The sequence below is a fragment of the Entelurus aequoreus genome, linkage group LG06 (genome assembly GCF_033978785.1).
Source record: "Entelurus aequoreus isolate RoL-2023_Sb linkage group LG06, RoL_Eaeq_v1.1, whole genome shotgun sequence".
Classification (NCBI taxonomy): domain Eukaryota; kingdom Metazoa; phylum Chordata; class Actinopteri; order Syngnathiformes; family Syngnathidae; genus Entelurus; species Entelurus aequoreus.
This window is the reverse complement of record NC_084736.1, coordinates 22,510,597-22,536,020: the sequence shown is the minus strand read 5'-3', so window position 1 is coordinate 22,536,020 and position 25,424 is coordinate 22,510,597. Positions and strand designations below refer to the sequence as shown.

Genomic DNA, 25,424 nt, shown 5'->3' with positions numbered 1-25,424 from the left:
CCTACGGTAAAAAAAAAAAAACAGTACCTATCTATATTTTGACAAAAAAAACAACAATGACTTGTGTGTATGGGAACAGTTGGTAATGTTATGTGCAGTAAAACTATTCATGAACTCAACTCACCTTAATGTGTGTTCCTAAATTTCTGTTGGACGTCTTAGATCAGGGGTGTCAAACGTACGGCCCGTAGGCTGGATCAGGCCCGCAAACAGGTTTTATCTGGCACGCGAGAGGATTTTGGAAAGTACAAAAATTAGCTGAAATTTTTGAATGAAAGAAACTGCTCTTCTAAATGTGTCCACAAGATGTCACAATAGCAATTATTTGCAGGCGTGCTCATGACTTCGGAGGGGGCGGAGCTATGTGCCCGGTTAAGATAAGAGGACTGGGGACACATTATCTGGGCGCACATAAATATGCTGATATAACATGTATTCCCTTCTAACTTCATGTGTGATTCATGAAATGAGTTCGAATTCACAGGTTTTGTTGTAGATGATGCTACATATGTACAGAATAAACCACATGATGTTAGTACATCAGTTGAGGAAAATGAGTAAATTACATTAATAACATGCTGCAATTTGATTTTAATATTACTATTTATTAATTCTTCTAATAGATAACATTTTTACACCAATGAGAGTATTTTAAAACTCACACCTATTTGACTGATGAACATTATCACATCATTTATTCAGAAATTATAAATCACGACAAATGAAGATAGACTACTATGAACAGCAACATGTAAGTGTAAAAAAAAACAACATTATGATTTGTATGTTTTCAGATTGTGCTTGTTCTATTTTTAAACAAAGAAAACAATCTGAAGTTGTCATTATTTTTAAGTTATCATGACATGATTTTACCAGTCCGGCCCACTTGGGAATAGATTTTCCTCTACGTGGCCCCTGAGCTAAAATGTGTTTGATACCCGTGTCTTAGATGAAGAGCGCAGTTATGATTTTGGTTTACAGAGTAAAAAACTAAAAACTAAGGTTTTGGGCATTGTTTTCTCTAAACGCATACATTTGTCTACATATGGCCATTATTGTGGGTTTCCTGCAAGGAACATTTTAATCTGTGGGAGAGAATTCCTCTGCTATTTTTAAGTATGTTTCTTGGTTTTTTGAGTCGTCATCTTGAAGCGTCCCTCTGTCTCCGACTCCCTCGTCGTCATGTGACATGAGTGTGTGTCTGTTGTGATTTTGCTTACCGCATTTTTCGGAGTATAAGTCGCACCGGCTGAAAATGCATAATAAAGAAGGAAAAAAACATATATAAGTCGCACTGGAGTATAAGTCGCATTTTTTGGGGAAATTTATTTGATAAAACCCAACACCAAGAATAAACATTTGAAAGGCAATTTAAAATAAATAAAGAATAGTGAACAACAGGCTGAATAAGTGTATGTTATATGATGCATAAATAACCAACTGAGAACGTGCCTGGTATGTTAACGTAACATATTATGGTAAGAGTCATTCAAATAACTATAACATATAGAACATGCTATACGTTTACCAAACAATCTGTCACTCCTAATCGCTAAATCCCATGAAATCTTATATGTCTAGTCTCTTACGTGAATGAGCTAAATAATATTATTTGATATTTTATGGTAATGTGTTAATAATTTCACACATAAGTCCCTCCTGAGTATAAGTCGCACCAAACTATGAAAAAAAATGCGACTTATAGTCTGAAAAATACGGTACTAATTTTGATGACCTGCCTTATCTTGCCTCTGATTGGCCAGTCAGTAATGTTTCGCGCTAACCTTAACCAATTGTGACTCATCATACGAACACCAACCAATCATCATGGATGTTCTCCGTATGTATATTGTTCTCATTGTTCTCCTTATGTTTTTTTTTTAGCCTGGATTCACAGTCCATTTTCTCTCTTTGTAGCTTGTAGCTTTGATGTAAGCTACCTCGCTACATGGCTCTAAAAGTAGGTAAGCTACAGGAATAGCTAATCGTTAAAAAAGTAGCTAAGCTACCACCAAGCAACTGGAAAATGTAGTTAAGCTATGTAGCTTAGCTACGTGTAGCTTGGTACTGCCCATCACTGACAATTAGACCAATAATCCATTTTCTACCGCTTGTCCCTCATACTTATGACAAAATAATAGAATGGGAAATGATACAATATGTTACTGCATACCTCAGCAGCAAAATTAGGAGCCAGTGTAACCTGTTTGCTTACTTACTAATAAAAGAGAAGTTGTCTAGTATGTTTACTATCTTATTTGATGCCAAAATTGTTCTTTGATTGCAGTAAGAAACGTACATTTGTTGTATTTTAAGATTTTCTGTTCAAATAAAGCCAATAATTACATTTTCTATGTGGTCCCCTTTATTTTAAAAAGTATCAAAATACATTTTGGGCCTGATAGCATAAAGTACAAGGTGTCCATAAAGTATTTTTACTATTTACAAAAGCTAATAAATAGACTTCAATCAATCAATCAAAGTTTATTTATATAGCCCTTAATCACAAGTGTCTCAAACGGCTGCACAAGCCACAACGACATCCTCTGCTCAGATCCCTGTGAAAATTATTACAAAATAGGGAATATAGGTATTGAAGTTTTAAACGGACACCATTGTTTGCACATAAGACGGTACTGAATTCCCTGCCAATTAATGCAGGGCTTCTCAAATAGTGGGATGGGTACCCTTAAGCGGGCACAATGAGGTTTGGGGGGGTGGGGGGGGGGCCAGCATTGCTGGAATTAATCAACAGGCTCAACCAGGAATTTTGACCAAGTACCTGTACATAACCCTTTAGTTTACCGGTAATGAGGATATAAATGAATAAATAAACAAATACAGTCAGGTTCTCATTATGCGGAGGGCATGTAGTGCTTTGATCCTGCACTTGAGTTATTAAAGGCATATCAGGTGTTACATTCAAGTCTTTGTATTTACACAGAAATTCCCATGGCCTAAAGGATGCAGCTGCCATGAAGGCAGATGAGAATGGTTTCCTTTCAAAGAGGTTCCTGAGTGAAGATAACATTACACCACATTAATCATGTGGTGTGTTCTGTGGCATGGCTGCGTTGTTCTTTCCACAGGAGAACAAATGTCCTTGCCAGATCAGAGGATGTCGTTGTGGTTTGGGAAGCCCTTTAAAACACACTTGTGATAAAGAGGCAATTGTGATTGATTAAAATGGCATGTGTGGCGCCCCCTATTGGTTGTGCTACAACATGCTTGGGTACATGAAATACAGATATCCTTTGAAGTTTTATGATCATTAGACCAGTACTTCTTCCTTAAGGACCTCTGTCTTTAAGAGCACAGGGAGTTTTCTCAGATGGGCCGGTCAACTATTTATTTATTGATTAATTAATTTTGCTGTTGCGTGCCTTGTAACTATGGTAACTCACCACGCCACAGAGAGAGGTCACCATTGATTGGCTCAATCAGTAGCTTGTTTGTCAAGGGCCCTTCACCCTAAGAGCGGCTAGAGAGGCCCTGAAGTCCCACCAAGTCTCTGCTATCTGTTCCGTCTGAGACCGGAACCTGGGTCATCCAGCATGAGAGACTGGCGTGCTAGCTCCTGAACTAAAAGCCGAAGCTCTTAAAGGTGTGAGGTTTACATGGCCCAGCCACACTTGCTGGCCTCCATTACACATGCACTCCCTTCAAATCATCTTTAGCCCCTTAATCTTCATCAGTCATCCTCAGTGTTGTCTTTTGTCGAGTCCTACAAAGTGTTAATACTGCAAGTATTGTACTTATTACACAGCAACTGTTTGATTGTAACGTGCATCTTAGTTGTAGTTTTTATTAACACATTTGGAGGTGTTGAAATCAGCATGTAAAATCGCTAATGCTAATTGGTAGCATTTAAAAGGTATATCCAATTAGTAGGGGTGCACAAACATTTTTGTCACATCCGAATCGCGATTCCTATTTTACCAGATTCTGAAGCATTTCATCATTTTCAAAATACGATAAAAAAATAAAAATTAAAAAAAATATTTATATACAAACATATATATATATATATATATATATATATATATATATATATATATATATATATATATATATATATATATATATATATATATATATATATATATATATATATAAAACACATACACATACACTATATTGCCAAAATTATTTGGCCACCCACCCAAATGATCAGAATCAGGTGTCCTAATCACTTGGCCCGGCCACAGGTGTGTAAAATCAAGCATTTAGGCATGGAGACTGTTTCTACAAACATTTGTGAAAGAATGGGCCGCTCTCAGGAGCTCAGTGATTTCCAGCGTGGAACTGTCGTAGGATGCCACCTGTGCAACAAATCCAGTCGTGAAATATCCTCGCTCCTAAATATTCCAAAGTCAACTGTCGGCTTTATTATAAGAAAATGGAAGAGTTTGGGAACAGCAACTCAGCCACAAAGTGGTAGGCCACATAAACTGACAGAGAGGGGTCAGCGGATGCTGAAGCGCATAGTGCAAAGAGGTCGCCGACTTTCTGCACAGTCAGTTGCTACAGAGCTCCAAACTTCATGTGACCTTCCAATTAGCCCACGTACAGTATGCAGAGTGCTTCATGGAATGGGTTTCCATGGCCGAGCAGCTGGGTTTGGAGGTTGCCAGGAGAACGGTACATTTCAGACTGCATTGTGCCGAGTGTGAAATTTGGTGGAGGAGGAATTATGGTGTGGGATTGTTTTTCAGGAGTTGGGCTTGGCCCCTTAGTTCCAGTGAAAGGAACTTTGAATGCTCCAGGATACCAAAACATTTTGGACAATTCTATGCTCCCAACCTTGTGGGAACAGTTTGGAACGGGCCCCTTCCTCTTCCAACATGACTGTGCACCAGTGCACAAAGCAAGGTCCATAAAGACATGGATGACAGAATCTGGTGTAGATGAACTTGACTGGCCTGCACAGAGTCCTGACCTGAACCCGATAGAACACCTTTGGGATGAATTAGAACGGAGACTGAGAGCCAGGCCTTCTCGACCAACATCAGTGTGTGACCTCAACAATGCGCTTTTGGAAGAATGGTCGAAAATTCATACAAACACACTCCGCAACCTTGTGGACAGCCTTCCCAGAAGAGTTGAAGCTGCAATAGGTGGACCGACATCATATTGAACCCTATGGGTTAGGAATGGGATGGCACTTCAAGTTTATATGTGAGTCAAGGCAGGTGGCCAAATACTTTTGGAAATATAGTGTATATATACACACCACACACATGTATATACATATATATATCAGTGGCGTGCGGTGAGGTTAATGTCTGGTGAGGCACGACTGCATCATCACAGTCAGATTTACAAACATATGAACCTGCAGTGCAGGTGTACCTAATGTTGTGTCCCTGCGGTCGTTCGCGGCTCCGGCAGCGTTGTTGTTTTTGCACTTTTTGGCTTCTTGTTAAGTGACTTTTTTTGGGTGGATTCGGTCTTGCATGTGGAGGGTTTGGGTATGGGCTTTGGTTGGTGTGGCTGCGGCGCTCCCGTCGGGCGGTGCATTCTGCGGCGGAGGTGCTTGGCACCAGGAGGCTGGGTTATGAGACGAGCCTCACACAGTGTGTCTTCGCAGCAGAGTTTTATGAATGCTCAGAACTAAAAATACGTTACACACATACAGTTGTTGACAAAATACACTGTACATTATATACCTCAGCTAACTAAACTATGGAAATGTATAATATAGTTCATATAGCAATACAGTCTCACTGCACAGCAGGCCAGCAGTTAGCCGAGTCATTGTGCACAATCCATGTTGAGGCACAACGCAGTGACGTGCCTCAACTGGCTGCTGATCACCGCACCGTCTCTTCTCAGTATTTGAATGGCAAATGTGAAAATAAAAATAAAAATAATCTAAAACTGGTGAAGTTAAATGGAAAATAACTTTAGTATAATCACTGGATACATATAACAATTTAATTATTTTATTTTTCTTTTTATTTTATTTTTTCTTTCCATGATGGCAGGTGAGGCCGTGCCTCCCCTGCCTCTAGTGACGGCACGCCACTGATATATATATATATATATATATATATATACATACACACACACACACATATATATACTGTATATATATATATATATATATATATATATATATATATATATATATATATCCATAAAATACAAAAAACTTAAAAAAAAATGTATATATATTCTTAAAAAGCCGTTTTCAGACTATCTTAATGCAACCATAAGGAGCTTCTCTAACCCGTAACCTGTTTTGAAAAATTTTCATTGTAACTTTTATACTAAATAATACATTACGAGAATTGGTTTGAATTGAGAAATGTGTTAAATCGAAAATCGATTCTGAATCGAACAGTATCCCCAGGAATCGAAATGGATCGTTAGATGCACAGAGATGGACACCCCTACTATGAAGTTAGGACTCTTAGCAAGGTGTGTTGCTTCCAACACATACTTTATGCACCACAGTCATGTAATTACCGTGCGGGCCAGCAGAGTTCCCTGTTGTTCAGCATAAAGTTACATAGAGTTGACTGTACCTTTCAATATTAGTTAAATATATATTTCTATCATATCAAATCCAACACGCAACCAAACAGTGACGGCGTTCCTGCCACCTGTGTGTGCGTCGTCACGGTGACATGCCACAGGAGAGATTAGCACGGCGTCATCATAAGTTGCGGCATGCGTCAGCACATCGTCAACACGTCCTGCCGCAGGTCACCTCTGACCTCCTCGCTGGCGACCCACACACACACACGAGTCAACGCAATCATCCTCAGTGCTCTTCTGCTGTCTGGGAAGAATGAAAAGGATTGACGTCTTTCTGGCCATCTGCCGCCCTCGCATCTCTAACTCTTCTTTGAGAGGATTAAGTGTGTTGATATCTGCGGATCTTTCTCTCATCAATGGCAAACGGCGGCGCGGGTGTGCGTGTCTCCGTGTGTATATTGCCACGTGGCCGTCCAGTAATTTCTTTGTCTATGGGATTTCTTCCTCCCTCCTCGTCTTTAGCGAGTGAACCCTGACCCCTTTGGAGAGCAAATCCTCCCACACGGGGTAGCAGAACACAAAATAAAACGCCGTTTGTCTTCAAAGATCTGCAGGGTTTTATTACATCCATGTAGACACCAGCTAGACCTGCAACGCCATGTTGGGGGGTGGGAGGATGACGTTGACTTGCAATGAAAGGCCTTCAGCGGGTCATGGGAGGTGATTTCTCTTTACAGATCAACACGATAAAGGAGAATAAAAGTGCACGAAACAAACAACGGGAATGGAAACAGCATCTGGTGCATTTCAGCAACAGTGACTCATCGCCTCAGACGGCGAACACAAAAAACACAAATAAAAAGGAAGTGCAGTGAGAAGAATTTTGCAACTCTTCACAAAGAGATTGTGTGACTGCTGATAAGTGAAAAGAGGGCGTGGGAGAGTTGGGAGGGAAGAAAATAACATTTTTGTGTTGATAGCTGCTCAGTTCTCAATAGGGATGGGTACCTTTCACAGTTAAACCCTACGGTGCCAATTCCTGATACCTGGGTATTTATAACGGTACCAATTTTCGCTATTATTGTGTAAATAAATGATAATTTTTTAATAAAGTCCAACAAAATCAGTAACATTTAAGAACAAGCTGATAACTGTGTGGCCTAGTTGCAAGCATGCATTCATTTCAGTTTGTCCTAGGTGTGTTTCTGTAGTCAGGAAGTAATCTTTGCCACTCAGTTAAATGTGCCAGTCTTGTCTTCTGTCAAGTGCTACAAAAGTGTTTATAGGGCTTGAAAGTGTGACGTGGAAACACATTGCAGCGTGGATCTTGCTGACCTCCGAATAGCTTACCGTATTTTCCGGACCATAGGGCGCACCGGATTATAAGGCGCACTGCCAATTAATGGTCTATTTTTGATCTTTTTTCATATATTTGGTGCACCGGATTACAGGGCGCATTAAAAGCGTCATATTATCATTATTTTTTTCCCAAATGTAAACACTTTCTTGTGGTCTACATAACATGTAATGGTGGTTATTTGGTCAAAATGTTGCATAGATTATGTTTTACAGATCATCTTCAAGCCGCTTTCTGACAGTCGCTTCCGGATGCGCCGTTTTGTGGGCGGTCTTATTTACGTGGCTCATCTTCGGCAGCATCTTCTCCCCGCCATCTTTGTTGTAGCGGTGTAGTGTGCAAGGACGGGAGTGGAAGAAGTGTCAAAAGATGGTGCTAACTGTTTTAATGACATTCAGACTTTACTTAAATCAATAACGGAGCAGCATCTCCTTATCCGGAAACAACAACACAGTAAATGTGTCCTGTGAAAAACCGTCCGATGCGCAAAACTTACTTTTCAAATATCACTAAAACATTTTTGCACTCTCATAAGGTGGTTTTTGAGAAGTTTTTATATTAAAGTGTTTCGCAAATGATGGAAACACTTTTTCCGCAGTTACACGTCACATAAACACCGAACAAGCGGCGCGCCCATGCAGGACATCTAAGGCAGACGGGTCGTCTTGGTCTCGCTTTCGATCGGTCGGCTAGGGAGAGCGATGCGGCACCGTCTCGCGGATCCCTTCCCGGGAATAGAGGCTGACCCGCAGGCTCTGAGCGACCCACATGCTCGGACAATTTCAAGTTGCCTTCGTGTCATCATCCGCTGCCTTCGTCTTCTATTGACGTCACCGCAACAACGATGGCTGCAATATCTTCCTTAAAGTGGAGTCTCGCGGGATGAGATTTTATGAGAATTAAGGCTCATGAGGCAAAACACCCTTTAATGGAAACATCTTCCTTGTCGAAATTTTAGAAATATCTAGGGCTACAACTAACAACTAATTTGATAATCGATTAATCTGTCGATTATTACTTCGATTAATCGATTAATAATCGGATAAAAGAGACTAACTACATTTCTATCCTTTCCAGTATTTTATTGAAAAAAACAGCATACTGGCACCATACTTATTTTGATTTTGTTTCTCAGCTGTTTGTAAATGTTGCAGTTTATAAATAAAGGTTTATAAAAAAATAATAATAATGAAAAAAAGTAGATCCAACGAATCGATTACTAAATTAATCGCCAACTATTTTTATAATCGATTTTAATCGATTTAATCGGTTAGTTGTTGCAGCCCTAGAAATATCGCTTTTATTTAGCGAAAAACTGCAATGGAAACACAGATAGTGGCATGCCATTTGTGTAGTTATTAGCCTCACCCAAGTGAACCCAATGCTAATGCTAACGCTAAATCTAATGCGTTTATGTTGTCGGCAAAAGATAAACACTGACATTTATTATATGTACTGTATATTGTTATTTACAGCTGAAATAGAACATAAGGAATCGCCTGACCGTCATGAATTCATCATTTACTGAGGGAAGGACTTTCTGACTGTTGGACGCTGCGAACAAAAGCCTGACTTTATGTAAAATCCCGTACACTTTGCTTTTAAATCATATATTTTGTATATTATTGCTTTGTATTTCATTTACTTACATTTTAGTAAAATAAATATGACCTACCAGTGTTTGTTTATTTACATTATATCGATTTAGAAATATACTGTACCCCTCATCCATACATCAGACTGATTTGAATAAAACTACCTGAACTGTGAAATGTGGTGGAAACCACACAATTCTACAGGAACCTTTAGTTCCAGGAACTTAAAGTTTCTGAAATTTTGGTGGGAAAAGGCCTATAGATGCTAATCAGTAGCATATATATGGCATATCCAATTTAAATTAACATCGAGCTAGTACATTTTTAAAAGGGCTTTCTATCATGCATGCTTGCTTTGTTGGTATGGAAAATGACAACATTACTGTTTGCCCGCCAAGTGCTCGAGTCTGCAACCGATCAACAAAGGTATCGAAAAATGGTACCATTTGATTTGACATGAATCCGTACCCAGTAGTGCCGAGAGAATTCTGAAAAAAAAGTACTGAATTCGGTACCCATCCTTAGTTCTCATACAAGAAGCCAAGTTTCCACTAAACGTCCAGTCCAGTTTTTTTTTTTGTGGACACGAGGCTTTAACTAAAGGAGTGTTTTAGGTTGGCTTACAGACTGTGGGGGAGAGAAAATGATTCATACTGTTTTAGTGGCCCTTCTAAAATTATTTTAACATTTTCAATTAAAGAGACAGAATTCCAGTGAGGCCCTCTAGTGGAGCGGCGGACTCACGGCAGGTCACAGGGCTGGATGGCGTGCCGCCGGTCGTAGGCCGTGTCGTCGCTCTCCTCGCCGTCGCTTATTTCTCCAAGGACCCGCTCTCTTTCCTCCTCTTCTTCCGTCTCGCTCTCTCGATGCAGCCGATCGCGTTCCCGCTCTCTTTCCCGGTAGCAGCGAGGAAGGGCGGGGATCTGAGGACGAGACGTTACAGTATGAGCTTCGGGCGTTTGCGACGTTACATTTCACATTTGTGTTGTCTTGTCAAGTCAAACAAACAAATCAAGAGTCAAGCTGGTATTCGGAAGCATCAGGGAGACAAAGGGGACTCGTACCTGGTTGTCATGGCTGGGCAGGGCGCAGTAGCCCGGCTCCGTCCTGCGGAGGAGGCGAGGAGAGTGGGTGCGGAAAGGTCGCGGGGAGTGGGAGCAGACGGAGCGCGGGGAGGGAGAGCGGATGGAGTGCGGCGACGGAGAGCGGACAGAGCGGGATGGCGAGTACGTGATGGAGTGGGACTGGGAGAGAACGTGGCCGTGGTGGTTTTGTTTAGGGGGGCGAGGGGAGCGGGGGGGAAGCTCGGGCGGCCTGAGCGGATCCGCCAGATCCAACTCAGTGAGGATCGGCGGCGGCGGGATGAAATCCAGCTCCTCCTCCGTCGGGAGCATTTGCATTTCGGCCGCGTCGATCTCGTTGAGCTCTGCTTTGGACAAGTAGTCCACGATACCGGCGCCAAACGAGTCGCCGACCACGTTGATGGAAGTACGCATTCTGTCACTGAGCGGACAAAAAGTTTCAGTGGCGCTCGTATTCCCCCCCCCCACCCTTGCTATGCCCCGCCCACTCCGCAGACACCTGACTCACAGCAGCCAGTCGACGGCGATGAGCAGACTGATGTCCTGCGTGGGAAGGCCGACCGCCGTCAGGATCAGCAGCATGGTGACCAGTCCCGCGCTGGGAATGCTGGCCGCACCCACACTGGCCAGTGTGGCGGTCATACTGTGAGGGGAGAGGACAGCGTTATCTGAAAGCACAGGTGTCAAACTCAAGGCAACATTTTGAATACAGTTCGCCCTGCACAATGAATTTGAGAGTCAAAAGTTTACATTTGTTTTTGCTCGCTATAACACAAATTTTTTTTCTTATCTCGATTGTTCTCAAGATTGTTAGTCCAAAATTCCCCATGAGGACAGTGCGGGGAAGACGTAACAAACTCCTTCCTTGTAAACAACACCTGAAAAGATAACTTTGTTCCTTTGCCACCGCCTGCAGGGCGACTCCAGTCCTACAGACTTCACACACACATTATGGACCACGGCTACATATGCACACACACTCCCACTCCACGTCTTTGCCACCGCTTTACCCCACGTGGTATGACGGACAACGGAGCAGCGCCCCTAGTGGCTGGCAAACTTCCCAAAACAAGCTGGTGAGACTCCTGCTCAACCTCCCATACAGGACTCACCTAACTCAAGCCCACTTTACCAAATTAGGATGGCTGCAGTTTTACTCAGCCATCATCAAGCCCATCCTGACCTCCTCCATCACCGTGTGGTTTCCCGGCGCCACAGTTCAGGATAAGCATAGACTGCAGCGCATCGTACGTGCTGCTGAGAAGGTGATTGGCTGCAAGCTCCCATCCCTCCAGGACTTGTTCTCCTCCAGGACCAGGAGGCGTGTGGGTCAGACCACAGCTGACTCTTCTCACCCTGGACACACACTATTCTCCCCTCTCCCCTCAGGCAGGAGACTACGGTCCATCCAGACCCACACCTCCCGCCACCTGAACAGTTTTTTCCCCTCGGCCATCAGGCACATGAACAATAACTCCTAACAGTAGCTCCTTTGAATTCCTTCTAAGTCTATAACAAGATCTGATAGCTCAGTTACAGCTCTTGTTATTACTAAATCTGTGTTATATGTGTGGTTTATGTTGCACGATTGCACCAAGAAAAATTCCTAGTTTGTGAACCCGTTCTCAAACAATGGCAATAAAACGATTCTGATTCTGATTAGGGTTGAGGAAAGAGTACACCAAATTGCAATGTGCTTGGTATTCAAAATACTCAGAAAAACTGTCCCCAAGTACCTGTCAAACTATTTCACCAAAGTAAGTGATGCTCAGAGGTACTACACGAGAGGGAGTTCCTCAGACCTCGTCCCCCCCAAATTCAAGACTCTCATGGGAAAAAATGCATTCTACTATTTTGCCACCACACAGTGGAATGCACTACTAACAGACCTTAAAATTCGAACTTCCCTACTAAATTTAAAACTTCCATAAAATCAAGACTCAGCTCAACCTCTACCTGATCTGAACCAAAATTGATCCCCAGCAACTCTTCGAAGCATCAAACAGGTTTACATGTGGTTATAGTGTATATATATTTTCTCATTCTGTTTTGCACACTCTTGGAGTCAACATGTGCATAGTGTATATACCCACCCCCATTTTTTGTATATATTGTTTTTCAAATCACCTGACATGTATACTGTGTATATGTACATAATTTATAATTTTTTTAAATTAAATTTTTTATATACATGTTACAGGTTACAGTATATATATTTTATTATTGAATGTATCAAATGTGGTGAATATTTAATGGAAACAAGCCTTTTGTGCCATCCATTTGCATTTTTAAAGCATTACATGGATTCAATTCTTTAAGATGTCAATAAACTTCTCAATTAATCAATTAATCAATGGCAGCTTCGGGCCGGATGCCGCCCTACCCTCCTGTTTCTGTGTCAACATGTGTATACAGTATGTGCTTATCGGCTATCAAGTTTTTTTCTCTTCCCCAGTCTGTTCCCCTTCTCCCCATAGGAGCCCAGTCTGAGATTGACTTTTTTTCTCTCATCCCCCCAGCGTCTACCTCTTTCCCACCTTTTATGGGGCGCAGTAAGTGGCGACCCAACATCGTTCCTGTTCTGTTTCTGTACAATGTTTGTTTAATCTTGAATAATCTAATCTTGAACTCAGGGAGTCAAAACACACATATACAGGAGCTACTCTTCGCCACAACTCACGTTTAGACACTCAGCGCAGAAACACCCCAACTGTCGCGAGACTCAGTTCACTATCCCCAGGTGCATGTTTTTGGCGGCGGGAGGAAGCTGGAGTACCCGGAGGGAACCCACGCAGTCACGGGGAGAACATGCAAACTCCACACAGAAAGATCCCGAGCCCGGGATTGAACCCAGGACTACTCAGGACCTTCGCATTGTGAGGCACATGTACTAACCCCTGTATCACCGTGCTGCCCACAGACACACAGATATTACATGACTGTTTTGTGGCGTTTGCCTTTGGTATGAACTTTCTCAACCACCGTTGTTTTGATGACACCACAGACGGCAAATAGACTTAACCTTTGCAATCTGTATTATTAAAAAGTGCTGAACTTCAAATAAAGTCTGCTGTTCTAGAATCCAATCTTTTCTTTTTTCTAGTTTCTGATTGCTTTTAAAAACAACCTTGGATCAATACCTATTTCTTGGAAGGCAAACTTGCAGAGCACAGATCGATATACTTGAAATTTAGGTATAGAAATCGATATATCGATGTATTGTTACACCCCTAGTGTATCCTTCTAAATAAATTTAAAACGTTTGTTAGCATGCCAAAATGCTAACTGTAACATGTGTCAAGTACCAAAATATATTACTGAGGTCTATACCTACACAATTAGCACAAAAAAAAGCTATCATATTAACGTTAACATGCTAACAGGTATCATTCGTCAAGTGACAAAATATTTGATGCTGAGGTGTAAACCTGCAAAATTAGCAAATAAGCTAGCAGGCTAATATTAGAATGATAATGACATAAAAAAATTAGCAACGGGCCGCACTTAGGACATTCCTGGTATAGACAAAAAATCTTAACACCCATATTGCACATTGAGCGAAAGTTTTTTCACCAATAAAATAAGCAGATCACAGTGAAATCATATAAACTTTACTATTATCTAATAACGCAACAAATATTGTCATACATCCTAAAAATGTTTTAGTTGAAATAAAAATAAATACTTAAACGCCTGCTTGTCTTATGATTTAAAGCAAGTTAGCCATCAAATTGTACACTGTGAAAATAAAAACAGATTTTACGGTAAAAAACTTGCAGCTCAGTTGTCAGACGTGGTAAATGTGTGAGAAAGTAGGTGTGTTTGTGTACATGTGTAAAAGACTGTCCATTTTGTGTTGAGCTAGTTATAAAAGCATCATGTTTAATAAAATAAAACTTTTGCAAAAAGGAAACTCATTATTCAGTCCCTTGGCAATAGTACTAAAAACTTGAAAATGATCTATATTACCAAATAAAAAAAATAATAACTGCGATTAATCATGATTAATTATGAGTTAACTACAGACAAAATGTGATTCATTGTGATTAAATATTTTAATCATTTGGCAGTCCTAAATAAAACCTTTTAAAAACAGATTAGAGCAGAGATCTTCAACAAGGGATCCGTGACCCCCAGGGGTCTGCGGAGGTACTGCAGGGGGGGGTCGTAAAATATTTAGTTGGTTGGACTTATACTCTTGTGCGACTTATATATGTTTTTTTCCTTCTTTATTGTGCATTTTCGGCCGGTGCGACTTATACTCCGGAGTAGGGTTGGGTATCGTTTGAATTCGAACGATTCCTATTCTTTGTTTCGATTCCGATTCCTGACGATTCTCGATTCCGATTCTTTTAAGAGACAGGGTCAAAAAAAAGTTTAGGATATTTTAAATGAGCTAGCTAACCTACAGTCTTTCTGAATGAAATAGTCTGACATTCTCCATCAATTTTAATTCTATTAACTTTTTATGAACTTTACTATAAATTCCTCACAGGGCTGTTTTCAACTAGAATATAAATATCAAATCTATGAACTTGAATATAAATATTATAAATTATGAATACATTTTCCCAGGGGTACACTTTCCTTAAGAGAGCTTTATTTTTGAAAACCTCATGAAAACACATTTACACACACAAGTGTATGATGCTGCAGGTACTTAAAAATGTTACCGTGCTCCCACTGATGGGCTAACCTGGTGCAGAAAAACAAATAAACAATAAGAAACAACTTGCAAAACCCAGTCCAGATTAGCAGCAGGTACAGTATAAAATCAGAGACAGTTCTTGTTTAGGAAAATGACCATATCCGCCTTCTCAGGCAGGATGCGTGAGCGTTCTGGACAGATAGTGTCTCCTGCTGTGGAAAATACACGTTCGCTGGGTGTGGAAGAAGCTTGAACGCATAAATGGGAGAAGGCGCGATCTGACAGCAAAGGATAAGTCTTTTGTTGGTTCCACCGGACCACCACCATGCAGCAGGGTCATCAGACATAAGTATCGGTGGAACGTCCTGGTACATCTGCAGCTCTCTCTCCACTCGTTTCTTGATGGACATGGAGCTCTGTTATTTCGCGGTTATTTCATTTTTTTTTTGTAAAGTAAAGCCACACTTTCGACCGCCGACGCCCGCTATCCATGCTTGAGCTTGACTGACTCGCTCGGCTATGTTAACACTTCCGGCGGTGGGCGCTTCTTCGTTGGTGCTCAGCGGCTTCTTCTTCCGGTTCGGCGGACATATTTATTTATTTATTTATTTTTATTTTTTTCCGGTCGGCGGACTGGGTATCGAAAATAGGAATCAAAATTTAAACTTTTGAACGATACCGGGAGAATCGGAAAGTTAGTCCCGGTTCCAATCGATACTCGATACCCAACCCTACTCCGGAGCGACTTATACTCCGAAAAATACGGTAGTAACTGATGCTGCGGTCAAAGTTGGAATTGCACATTTAAGCTATTCAACACTAAAGTGGATAGTGCACGCCCCCAATTCGTCACATTTCATGTGTCAGGTAAACCGTGACGAATGGGGCCATATAAATCTTCTTCCTACTGTAGCAAAAAAGTGTGTCAATTGCCAGCAAGCAGTTAGTACTCTAGTTGCCAGCTAGCAATTAGCGCTCTAATTGCCTGCAAGCAATTAGCGCAGTAGTTGCCAGCTAGCAACTAGCGCTGTAGTTGCCAGCTAGCAATTAACTCTCTAGTTGCCAGCTACCAATTAGTGTGCCAGTTGCCAGCTAGCAATTAACACTCTAATTGCAATCTAGCAATTAACGCTGTAATTGCCAGCTAGTAATTAGCCCTCTAAATGCAAGCAGGGATTATCGCTTTAGTTGCCAGCTAACGATTCGCGCACTAGGTGCCTGCTATCGATTAGTGCTCTAGATGCCAGCTAGCGATTATCGCTCTAGTTGCCAGCTAGTGATTGACGCTCTACTGGTCAGCTAGCGATTTGTGCGCCAGTTGCCAGCTTGTGATTAGCGCGCTATTTGCCAGCTAATGACTAATGCTCTAATTGTCAGTTAGCGATTAGCATGCCTGTTGCCAATTAGCAATTAGTGTGCCAGTTACGCGCTATTTCCAGCTAGCTATTAGGAGCATTTTATTGGAATATCTTTGTATGGCACAATAACAAAATACCTTTATAACCGGTTCATTATAAAACCATTTTTGACAGGATAAGTCAGGGGTCCCCGCTCCATCAGTTTGTGGGTCCTCGGTCTGGACAACATCGAAGACCCCTGGTTTAGAGCTTACGAAAGCTCCTCTTTCGGCCGTACACGTGCGGCGAGTAAGAGCGGGGATGGCGTGAAAACTTCCTTTTAAAAAAAGATTTACCTTTTTGGATCGATTTGGAATTGTAATAAATGAGAATCGCGATTTGGATGTGAATTGATTTTTCACTACTTAGCAACAACCAGCAGATGTCGCTAAAACAGACCTCACGGGTTTCCTGCCTAAACGGGCTGCTGTTAGCATGTCAATATCTTTGCAAGCCTGTGAGCGTTATTGTTCATGCTCATATTACCATTACTACTTTCCCTTATTGAGTAATAATATGTTGAGTCCTGCAGTGGTAAAAATAATCTTTCTTAGACTTTTTAATCACACGAGAAATGCTTTGGTATTTTCTTAAAGTGGCAACTGAGACAAGCGTTGTGAACATATTGCTCCATCTGTGTTGCATATTTATGACAAGAGACAATACAGTATTTAGAGGTTGGTGGCCACGCAGCCATTGATCAAATACTTGCACACAACTGAGCATAATTTGTCACCCTCGCCACAACAAGCCTGTCGCAAGATGGATGTTTGCAATCACGCTCAATCCTCAGAAATGAAGAGTCGCCTCCAGCCGAGCGGTCACACGCTGGTGCGCGCACGTTAAGCCTGCCCGCGTGCGACGACTCGTCAGCTGGTTGAACTTTGGCCAAACAATTAAGAGAGTGTGTGACCTCCCGCCATGGTCACGATGCGGACTTGGGGAAGATGAAAGGTGGCATATTTTAAAAAGCGCCTTTTAACTGCAGACAGATGTGACGTGCAGGGAAAAGCTGATATTACAGCGTGTGAGGCTTACAAACCGCAGACAAACAAAGCCCTGGTGACAAAACACAGAGAGGAGAAATTCCCAGCAGACCTCCACCAGGACTCTATTATATGCAAATGTGAAACACACACACACACACACACACACACACACACACACACACACACACACACACACACACACACACACACACACACACACACACACACACACACACACACGCGCACACACACACACACACACACACACACACACACACACACACACACACACACACACACACACACACACACACACACACACACACACACGCACACACACTCTTAAAAAAGGGCTGCTAGGATCCTAATGAAAACAACAAACATCATGCCCATACTGGCATACTAGATATAGAAATATTTTATACAAGACAATAATTGTAATCGCATTATTGTATCCTTGGAAAACACTGCCTCATATTAATATCACTATATTATAATGTCATAATTATTATACTAAAAATTCTATTTCAAATCTTCTTAACCCTTATTTCTGTATTATATACACTCAGTTTTGAAATGTATCAGTAACTCATGTAGAATACCACAATATTGCAATGGAGGGTACCACAGACCAATGATTAATATGATTATGTAGTAGAAACCACTACACTTCACCTTTGACCCCAGTGCCGCTCACACTGGTGAATGAACCACTGGTGGTGGTCAGAGGGGCCGTAGCCGCAAACTGGCAGCCACGCTTCTGTCAGTCCACCCCAGGGCAGCTGTGGCTACAAATGTAGCTTACCAACAATGTTCCCTCTAATTTTTCATGTGTGTGAGCAAACGCACAAACTCCCTGAGCATTCAGTGGAGCACATGTGAGCAACATCAGACGTGCACGCTGTGGCTACACCAGCAGCACACCTGTCCCAAACCTGACATCATAACAATTTAAATGTTTTATTAAAATAATTTTCTGATATAAGTGATTTCGCCCTCTTACAATGACAATAACAAAAAAAAATGTTTTTCATGACCTAAGTGCTAGTATTGTATGTCTGGCTGTGGGTCCTGCCTTTAAAAGAAATGTTACCCCTTTCAGAGATTACATTTAGTTCCTGTAACTTTCTGTCTGTAAAATACATGTTTTTATTAGCATTTATGAAATCTAGTGACAATATTTCATGAATAATATCCTTAGATGAACATTCTTAATAAATGGCAGTAAAATAAGCACACATCTGATTGTGGAGTCAGAGTGTTACAACCTGGCATTTACACATTGTGTGGCGTTGGAGTTGTCCGACTTTTTTTGTGGCCATAAACTCAGCACTGGCTAAGTGCCATGAGTGCGTGTGTTGGTGCAGGTGAGCGAGCGAGTGGCTTCTGTTGATATGTTGATGACAAAGTTGGTTTAAGCCTGTTTTGTATGGCAGAAAATGACCAGTTCTTGTTTTTGGTGTGGTTACAAACAGTTTTGCTCAATAAAGTGATTGATTGAATTCCTGTCTGTGAAGTGTCTCGACAGACGACGATAATTGAACTGTGTTGACAAAGATTGTTTTATTCATTGGGGCCACTCTTGAGTTGCATTGCAAAATCATACAGAAAAAATTGTAATATGTTTATTTTGTTTAAAGTTCAGATGGGATTTTTGATTTCCTGCGTGGCATTAAAGGCCTACTGAAATTAATTTTTTTTATTTAAACGGGAATAGCAGATCCATTCTATGTGTCATACTTGATCATTTCGCGATATTGCCATATTTTTGCTGAAAGGATTTAGTAGAGAAAATCGACGATAAAGTTCGCAACTTTTGCTCGCTTAAAAAAAACAAAACCCTTGCCCCTACCGGAAGTAGCGTGACGTCACAAGCGGTAGTGCTGCTCACAATTCCCTGTTGTTTACAATGGAGCGGGAGATATTAGGCGCGAGAAAGTGACGATTACCCCATTAATTTGAGCGAGGATGAAAGATTTGTGGATGAGGAACGTTAGAGTGACAGACTAGAATGCAGTTCAAGAGATATCTTTTTTCGCTCTGACCGTAACTTAGGTACAAGCTGGCTCATTGGAATCCACACTCTCTCCTTTTTCTATTGTGGATCACGGATTTGTATTTTAAACCACCTCGGATACTATATCCTCTTGAAAATGAGAGTCGAGAAGGCGAAATGGACATTAACAGTGACTTTTATCTCCACAACAATACATCGACGAAGCTCTTAGCATGAGCTAACGTGATAGCATCTGTCTCAAATGCAGATAGAAACAAAATAAATAAATCCCTGACTGGAAGGATAGACAGAAGATCAACAATACTACTATCAGGAGACACCGAACCAAACACTGGACATGTAAATACACGGTTAATGTGTATTCGACGCCTGTCGAAGCCTAGCAATGCTGTTGCTAACGACGCTAACTTAACAACGGGACCTCGTCAGAGCTATGATAAAAACATTAGCGCTCCACCTACGCCAGCCAGCCCTCCTCCGCTCATCAACACCCGTGCTCACCTGCGTTCTAGCGATCGACGATGCGGTCGGCGGCCCGGAGACGTAGGAAGTCAAGGTGAGTTCGCCGCTTGCGCGTCTTCTATCCAACAAAGTCCTCCTTGTTGTGTTGCTACAGCCAGCCGCATACACCGATCCCACCTACAACGTTCTTCTTTGCAGCCTCCATTGTTCATTAAACAAATTGCAAAAGATTCACCAACACAGATGTCCAGAATACTGTGGAATTTTGCCGAAGAAAACAGAGCTGTTTGTATTCTGTCCAAAAGGGTCCAAACACTTCCGTGGACCTCGCGACGTCACGCGCATACGTCATCCTCCAAAGGCGTTTTGAACCGTAAGTTCCCCGGGAAATTTAAAATTGCACTTTATAAGTTAACCCGGCCGTATTGGCATGTGTTGCAATGTTGAGATTTCATCATTGATATATAAACTATCAGACTGCGTGGTCGGTAGTAGTGGGTTTCAGTAGGCCTTTAATTTGCAGTGCGCTGAGGACGCGTGAGCGGTGCGCAATTGCGCAGGCGCGCACCTTAGAGGGAACGTTGCTTACCACCACCAAGTGTGAATGTGGAGTGAATGAATGATGAGTTATCACTTCTCTGTGAAGCGCTTTGAGTGTCTAGAAAAGCGCTAAATAAATCTAATCCATTATTATTACTATTATTATCCTTCCATTTTCTACCACTTGTCCCCTTAGGGGTCGATATACACATATACTGTATATACATATACTGTATATGTATATATATATATATATATATATATATATATATATATATATATATATATATATATATATATATATATATATATATATATACTGTATATATATATATATATGTACACACACACACACACACACACACACACACACACACACACACACACGCACGCAAACACACACACACACACACACACACGCACACACACACACACACACACACACACACACACACCCACACACACACACACACAAACTACTAGATAGTACTAGATACGTGCTGCCTGCTTAGTAATTAAATAAATTAAAGTTCCTACTTGGAATGCAGGCATCCTTCATTTAATTTTTGTGCCTTCTAAAACAACAGAATGTTCAGACACTTTGGCCGCAGTTGCGGCTCAAAGATGTGTGTTGTCTCATTTATATCTATGGCTGACAGACGTGTTGCCGTACTGTGTGGCTATTATTGTCTCTCCTGATTTATTAATCTACTTGCTAACTTCCTCTTCTTAGCTGCTCACTCTCTGCTGTAACACGGTTCCTATTAGCGTTCTATTGAAGTGTACAACCTAATTACTCTTTCCTCGTTTAAGTACTTCACACTGAAAATAGCTTATCGCCGCGACTAGCATAGCTTATCCTCTCGTCCTCCCTCGTCTGTGTGCCCGTGCAAACCCAGCTAACACAATTAAAAGAATGTTAGCTAATGGTTCTTCCATAGTTAGTTAGAAGCAAACCTCGAACTAACGTTCAGAGAAAATTAGCAATAATGCTGCATTTTAGAATGGTCTATTACTTTGAATTGATTAACGTGGACCCCGACTTAAACAAGTTGAAAAACTTATTCGGGTGTTAGCATGTAGTGGTCAATTGTACGGAATATGTACTGTACTGTGCAATCTACTAATAAAAGTCTCAATCAATCAATCAATCTTTATTTAATGTACGTATATAAACTAGGTTTGGACCTTTGTTCATCGATTCACAAATCGCCCATGTTCTAATCAAGAGGCATCGGAGAATCCTCTAATACTTTCATTTTGTAGTGTGGGATGTTAAAAAAGGTTTGATCAAGTGAAATGAGTCTAACAGAGAACAATGGTAGGTATGAAAAACACTAACCTATTCTTTATTAACCATCTGAAATGGACCTATGCTGTATTCAAGTTGAAGTGGAGTGGTAATTGTTTTTTTTGGGGACAACTGGTGGTCACAATATTTCATGAAGTTAAGCTCATGACGCAGTAAGTTGAATAATGCGGACACGTTTGTTACTGGATACTTTCTAACACACTTTCTGCCTTGGAGACTTTGCATGTGTAAGTATTATGCAACTATGATTATTTGACACTTGTTTATATTGACAAATGTGCTGTTTTGCGCCGCCTTATTGTTCAGTGATTATTACATATGTCTAGCTCAGGGGTCGGCAACCTTTACAACTGAAAGAGCCATTTTGACCCGTTTCACAAAATAAAGAAAACAATGGGAGCCACAAAACTCTTTTGAAATTTAAAATGAAATAACACTGCATACAAAGTTTTTTTTTGCTTTGTGCTATGTATAAACCAGGGGTCTCAGACACGCAAGTTTTTTATGAATGCCGCTTGACAACATCACACATGCCAACCCTCCCAATTTTTCTGGGAGACTCCCGAATTTCAGAGCAACTTTTCTCTCGAATGTTTGCTGATTTTCACCCAAACAACAATAATAAGGGCGTGCTATGATGGCACTGCCTTTAGCGCCCTCTACAACCTGTACAAACAGCTTGCCAGCCCAGTCACATGTTGTATGTGGCTTCTGCAGACACACATAAGTGACTGCAAGGCATACTTGATCAACAGCCATACAGGTTACACTGAGGGTTGTGATATGAACAACTTTAACACTCTTACTAATATGCGCCACACTGTGAACCCACACCAAACAAGAATGACAAACACATTTCGGGAGAACATCCGCACTGTAACAAAACATAAACACAACAGAACAAATACCCAGAATCCCATGCATCCCTAACTCTTCCGGGCTACATTATACACTCCCGCTACCACCAAACCCCCGCCTCCCCCCGTGCGTAGGTTGAGGTGGGTGGGGTTAGGGGGGCGGGGGTTTGGTGGTAACGGGGATGTATAATGGGAGAGGCACTGAAATCCGGAAACCTCCCGGAAAAATTGGGGGGGGGTCGGCAAGTATACAGCTGAGCCGCATCAGAGTGATGAAAGAGCCGCATGCGGCTCCGGAGCCGCGGGTTGCCAACCCTTGGTCCAGCTGGTTTGCTATTTTGTGCTTGGCTGCTAACTAATAGCCAAGCATATTTACCTTCTATAAATGACTTTAGTAAAACAGAAGAAAGTGTGTGCTTATTAGAGGACATTTAGATGTTAACTGGCTTTGCACGAGTAAACACGCTGCAACACTGTTTGTATCGCACATGATACATTTCATACGCAAGAACATATATATCCGATATCTGATATCAATATTGGATCATGACACCCCTAGCTTTAACTTTTGTAAATTTTAAATTTTCGTAGATTTAGTAAATTAATTAGCCTACTTTTTCGAGTAAAGAGTGCTTTCAGACGGCTGGCCACTTCGGTCACCTAGTGGCCGAGTCTATTATTGGCTTTAATTCTACACATCCTGGTGAAAATGTGCTTATGTGTAGAGAGTAAGAACACGTTGAGGAGCACGCCGCTCCCTCCTCACCTGACGGTGATGATCTGCCCGCCGTCCAGCGCGATGTCGTTCATCTGGGCGATAAAGATGGCCGCCACGGCCTCGTACAGGGCAGTGCCGTCCATGTTGATGGTGGCGCCGATGGGCAGCACGAAGCGAGTGACGCGCTTGTCGATCTTGAGATTCTCCTCCAGGCAGCGGAATGTGACCGGCAAGGTCCCGGCGCTGGAAGCGGAAGGGCAACATTGAGACGCCTGACGGAGGACACCAAATAGGTAGACAGGTGGCGACATGCGGCGGCGGAGAGGTGAGGTAGGGGGTAGGGGGAGAGGTTGGCAAGGAGACAGAATAATGCGGAAATTTGAGTGGAGCGAGTCTCCCACTGACAGCTGGTGCCAGCCCCAGTTGCAATCCTCCGTGTGTATTAGAGGAATTTGATTCCCGGGCCAGTTAAGCTGGGTCATAATATAATTAGAGGAAACGTTGATAGGATTACCCATTTTTGACTAGAGCCACAGCAATGTGCCAAAATAACAGTTGGCCTCAGCAAAGCCAAACGCCGTACAAGCAAGGCCCGTTTGGCTGCTTCAATAATCCCAAACTGCCGCCTGGAATCGTGTCAGACATGGAGTCGTCATCCGTCTACCCCGCTTTGTTTCTTCCACCAAGTACATCACGCGTCCTCGTCTTACCTGCTGGCCGTGCCCAGCGCCGTGATCCAAGCCTGGAAGATTCCAGAGTAGAAGGTAAAGGGGCTTTTTCGGGTGATTGCGAAAAATATGGCGGGAAGGATCAAGCCGCCGTGGATCATCAGGCCCACCATGACGGTCACCATGTACATGCCCAGCTGCCTGGCCACCACCTCCAGGTCACCGATGGCGGCGATCTTCCCCGCGATCAGAGAGGCGATGCCGACGGGAGAGTACCTGGGAGATGAAGACAGAGGGAATTTTAGCAACTTTTTTCTCCGATCAAATGTGTAAGGAGCTTCTACAGATGTGTGGTGACGAGCACCCTCAGCGCCAGCATCACAATGTGGCACGGAGAGGAAGGCACTGCAAAGGGCGGTGAAAGCTGCTCAGAAGTAGCAGAGCATCCAAAGTAGGACCACCAGACTGAGGAACAGCTTCTTTCCAGAGGAAGCTGTTCCTATGCGGAGCAGGTCTCAGGTCAGCTGTGCGCCGATAGCGGTGTGCAGTCCCAGTTGTTTTCCGGAACGTGCCACGTGCTGGTTGTGATGGATGACTTCTTAGTATGATGCGTGTCCTTTGTATACACTGGACTCTGTGTTTAGCTGGCTGCGGACTAATGTGTTTATACGGCCTGAGCGACCCCAAAATGCAGTTTCCCTGCTGGCCAGCTGCACATAAAGATGGACTTGTTTTTTGTTTTTTTTACCATCCACAGTTACAGGCTCTCCACTTTTGCTGTGTGTGACGATCCAGGCTTCTGTCAAGTGTTAAAGGAATTTTGGGGCTTTCGTTCTAAGGAGATGTACACACATGATGAGCTTTCATCGAGGCGCGCTCACACACATACAGTATATTATTATTACTATCAACCTCAGGGGGTGTAAAGAAAGTGTGTGTGCTCGGCACACACGTCAAGTTAACTTTCAGTTTCGATTCTGAGGTGGACAAAAGCATGAAAGACGGGCGACTATTTTTAGAGACTGCTTTGAACTTTTGATAGCTCGGTTCATTCTATCTCTGTTGGTATCTCGATTGTTTTCCTTACTCCTTTTTTGTAGAATAAATTCCTAAACTTCAGTTTTAGTCATCTCTCATCAGGGGTGTCCAAACCTTTTCCACTAATTAAAGCATGCAGAGGTCATTTATATATTCTTCATTTTCAAAACCAGTACAATATACAGTGTAGAGATTTTTTTTTAACGTTTGGTCTTGGGGAACCGTTCAAAAGAAGTGACATATACTGTATATTCATATATA

The 25,424-nt window shown here is 42.0% G+C and overlaps 1 protein-coding gene across 3 annotated transcripts in view; it reads right to left on the bottom strand.

Annotated features, from left to right (window-relative positions):
- Nucleotides 1–7,085: 7,085 nt before the first annotated feature.
- The window catches only part of slc1a9 (solute carrier family 1 member 9), a 58,054-nt gene continuing 39,715 nt past the window's right edge, over nt 7,086–25,424 (bottom strand). For all 3 annotated transcript variants that reach the window (XM_062050261.1, XM_062050262.1, XM_062050264.1), the window contains 5 exons: nt 24,168–24,401; nt 23,506–23,700; nt 11,026–11,160; nt 10,500–10,938; nt 7,086–10,358 (listed from right to left, as the gene is read on the bottom strand). In XM_062050261.1, the coding sequence (XP_061906245.1) occupies nt 10,176–10,358; nt 10,500–10,938; nt 11,026–11,160; nt 23,506–23,700; nt 24,168–24,401 (1,186 nt within the window). In that variant the 3' untranslated portion in view covers nt 7,086–10,175. The remainder of the gene's footprint in view (nt 10,359–10,499; nt 10,939–11,025; nt 11,161–23,505; nt 23,701–24,167; nt 24,402–25,424) is intronic.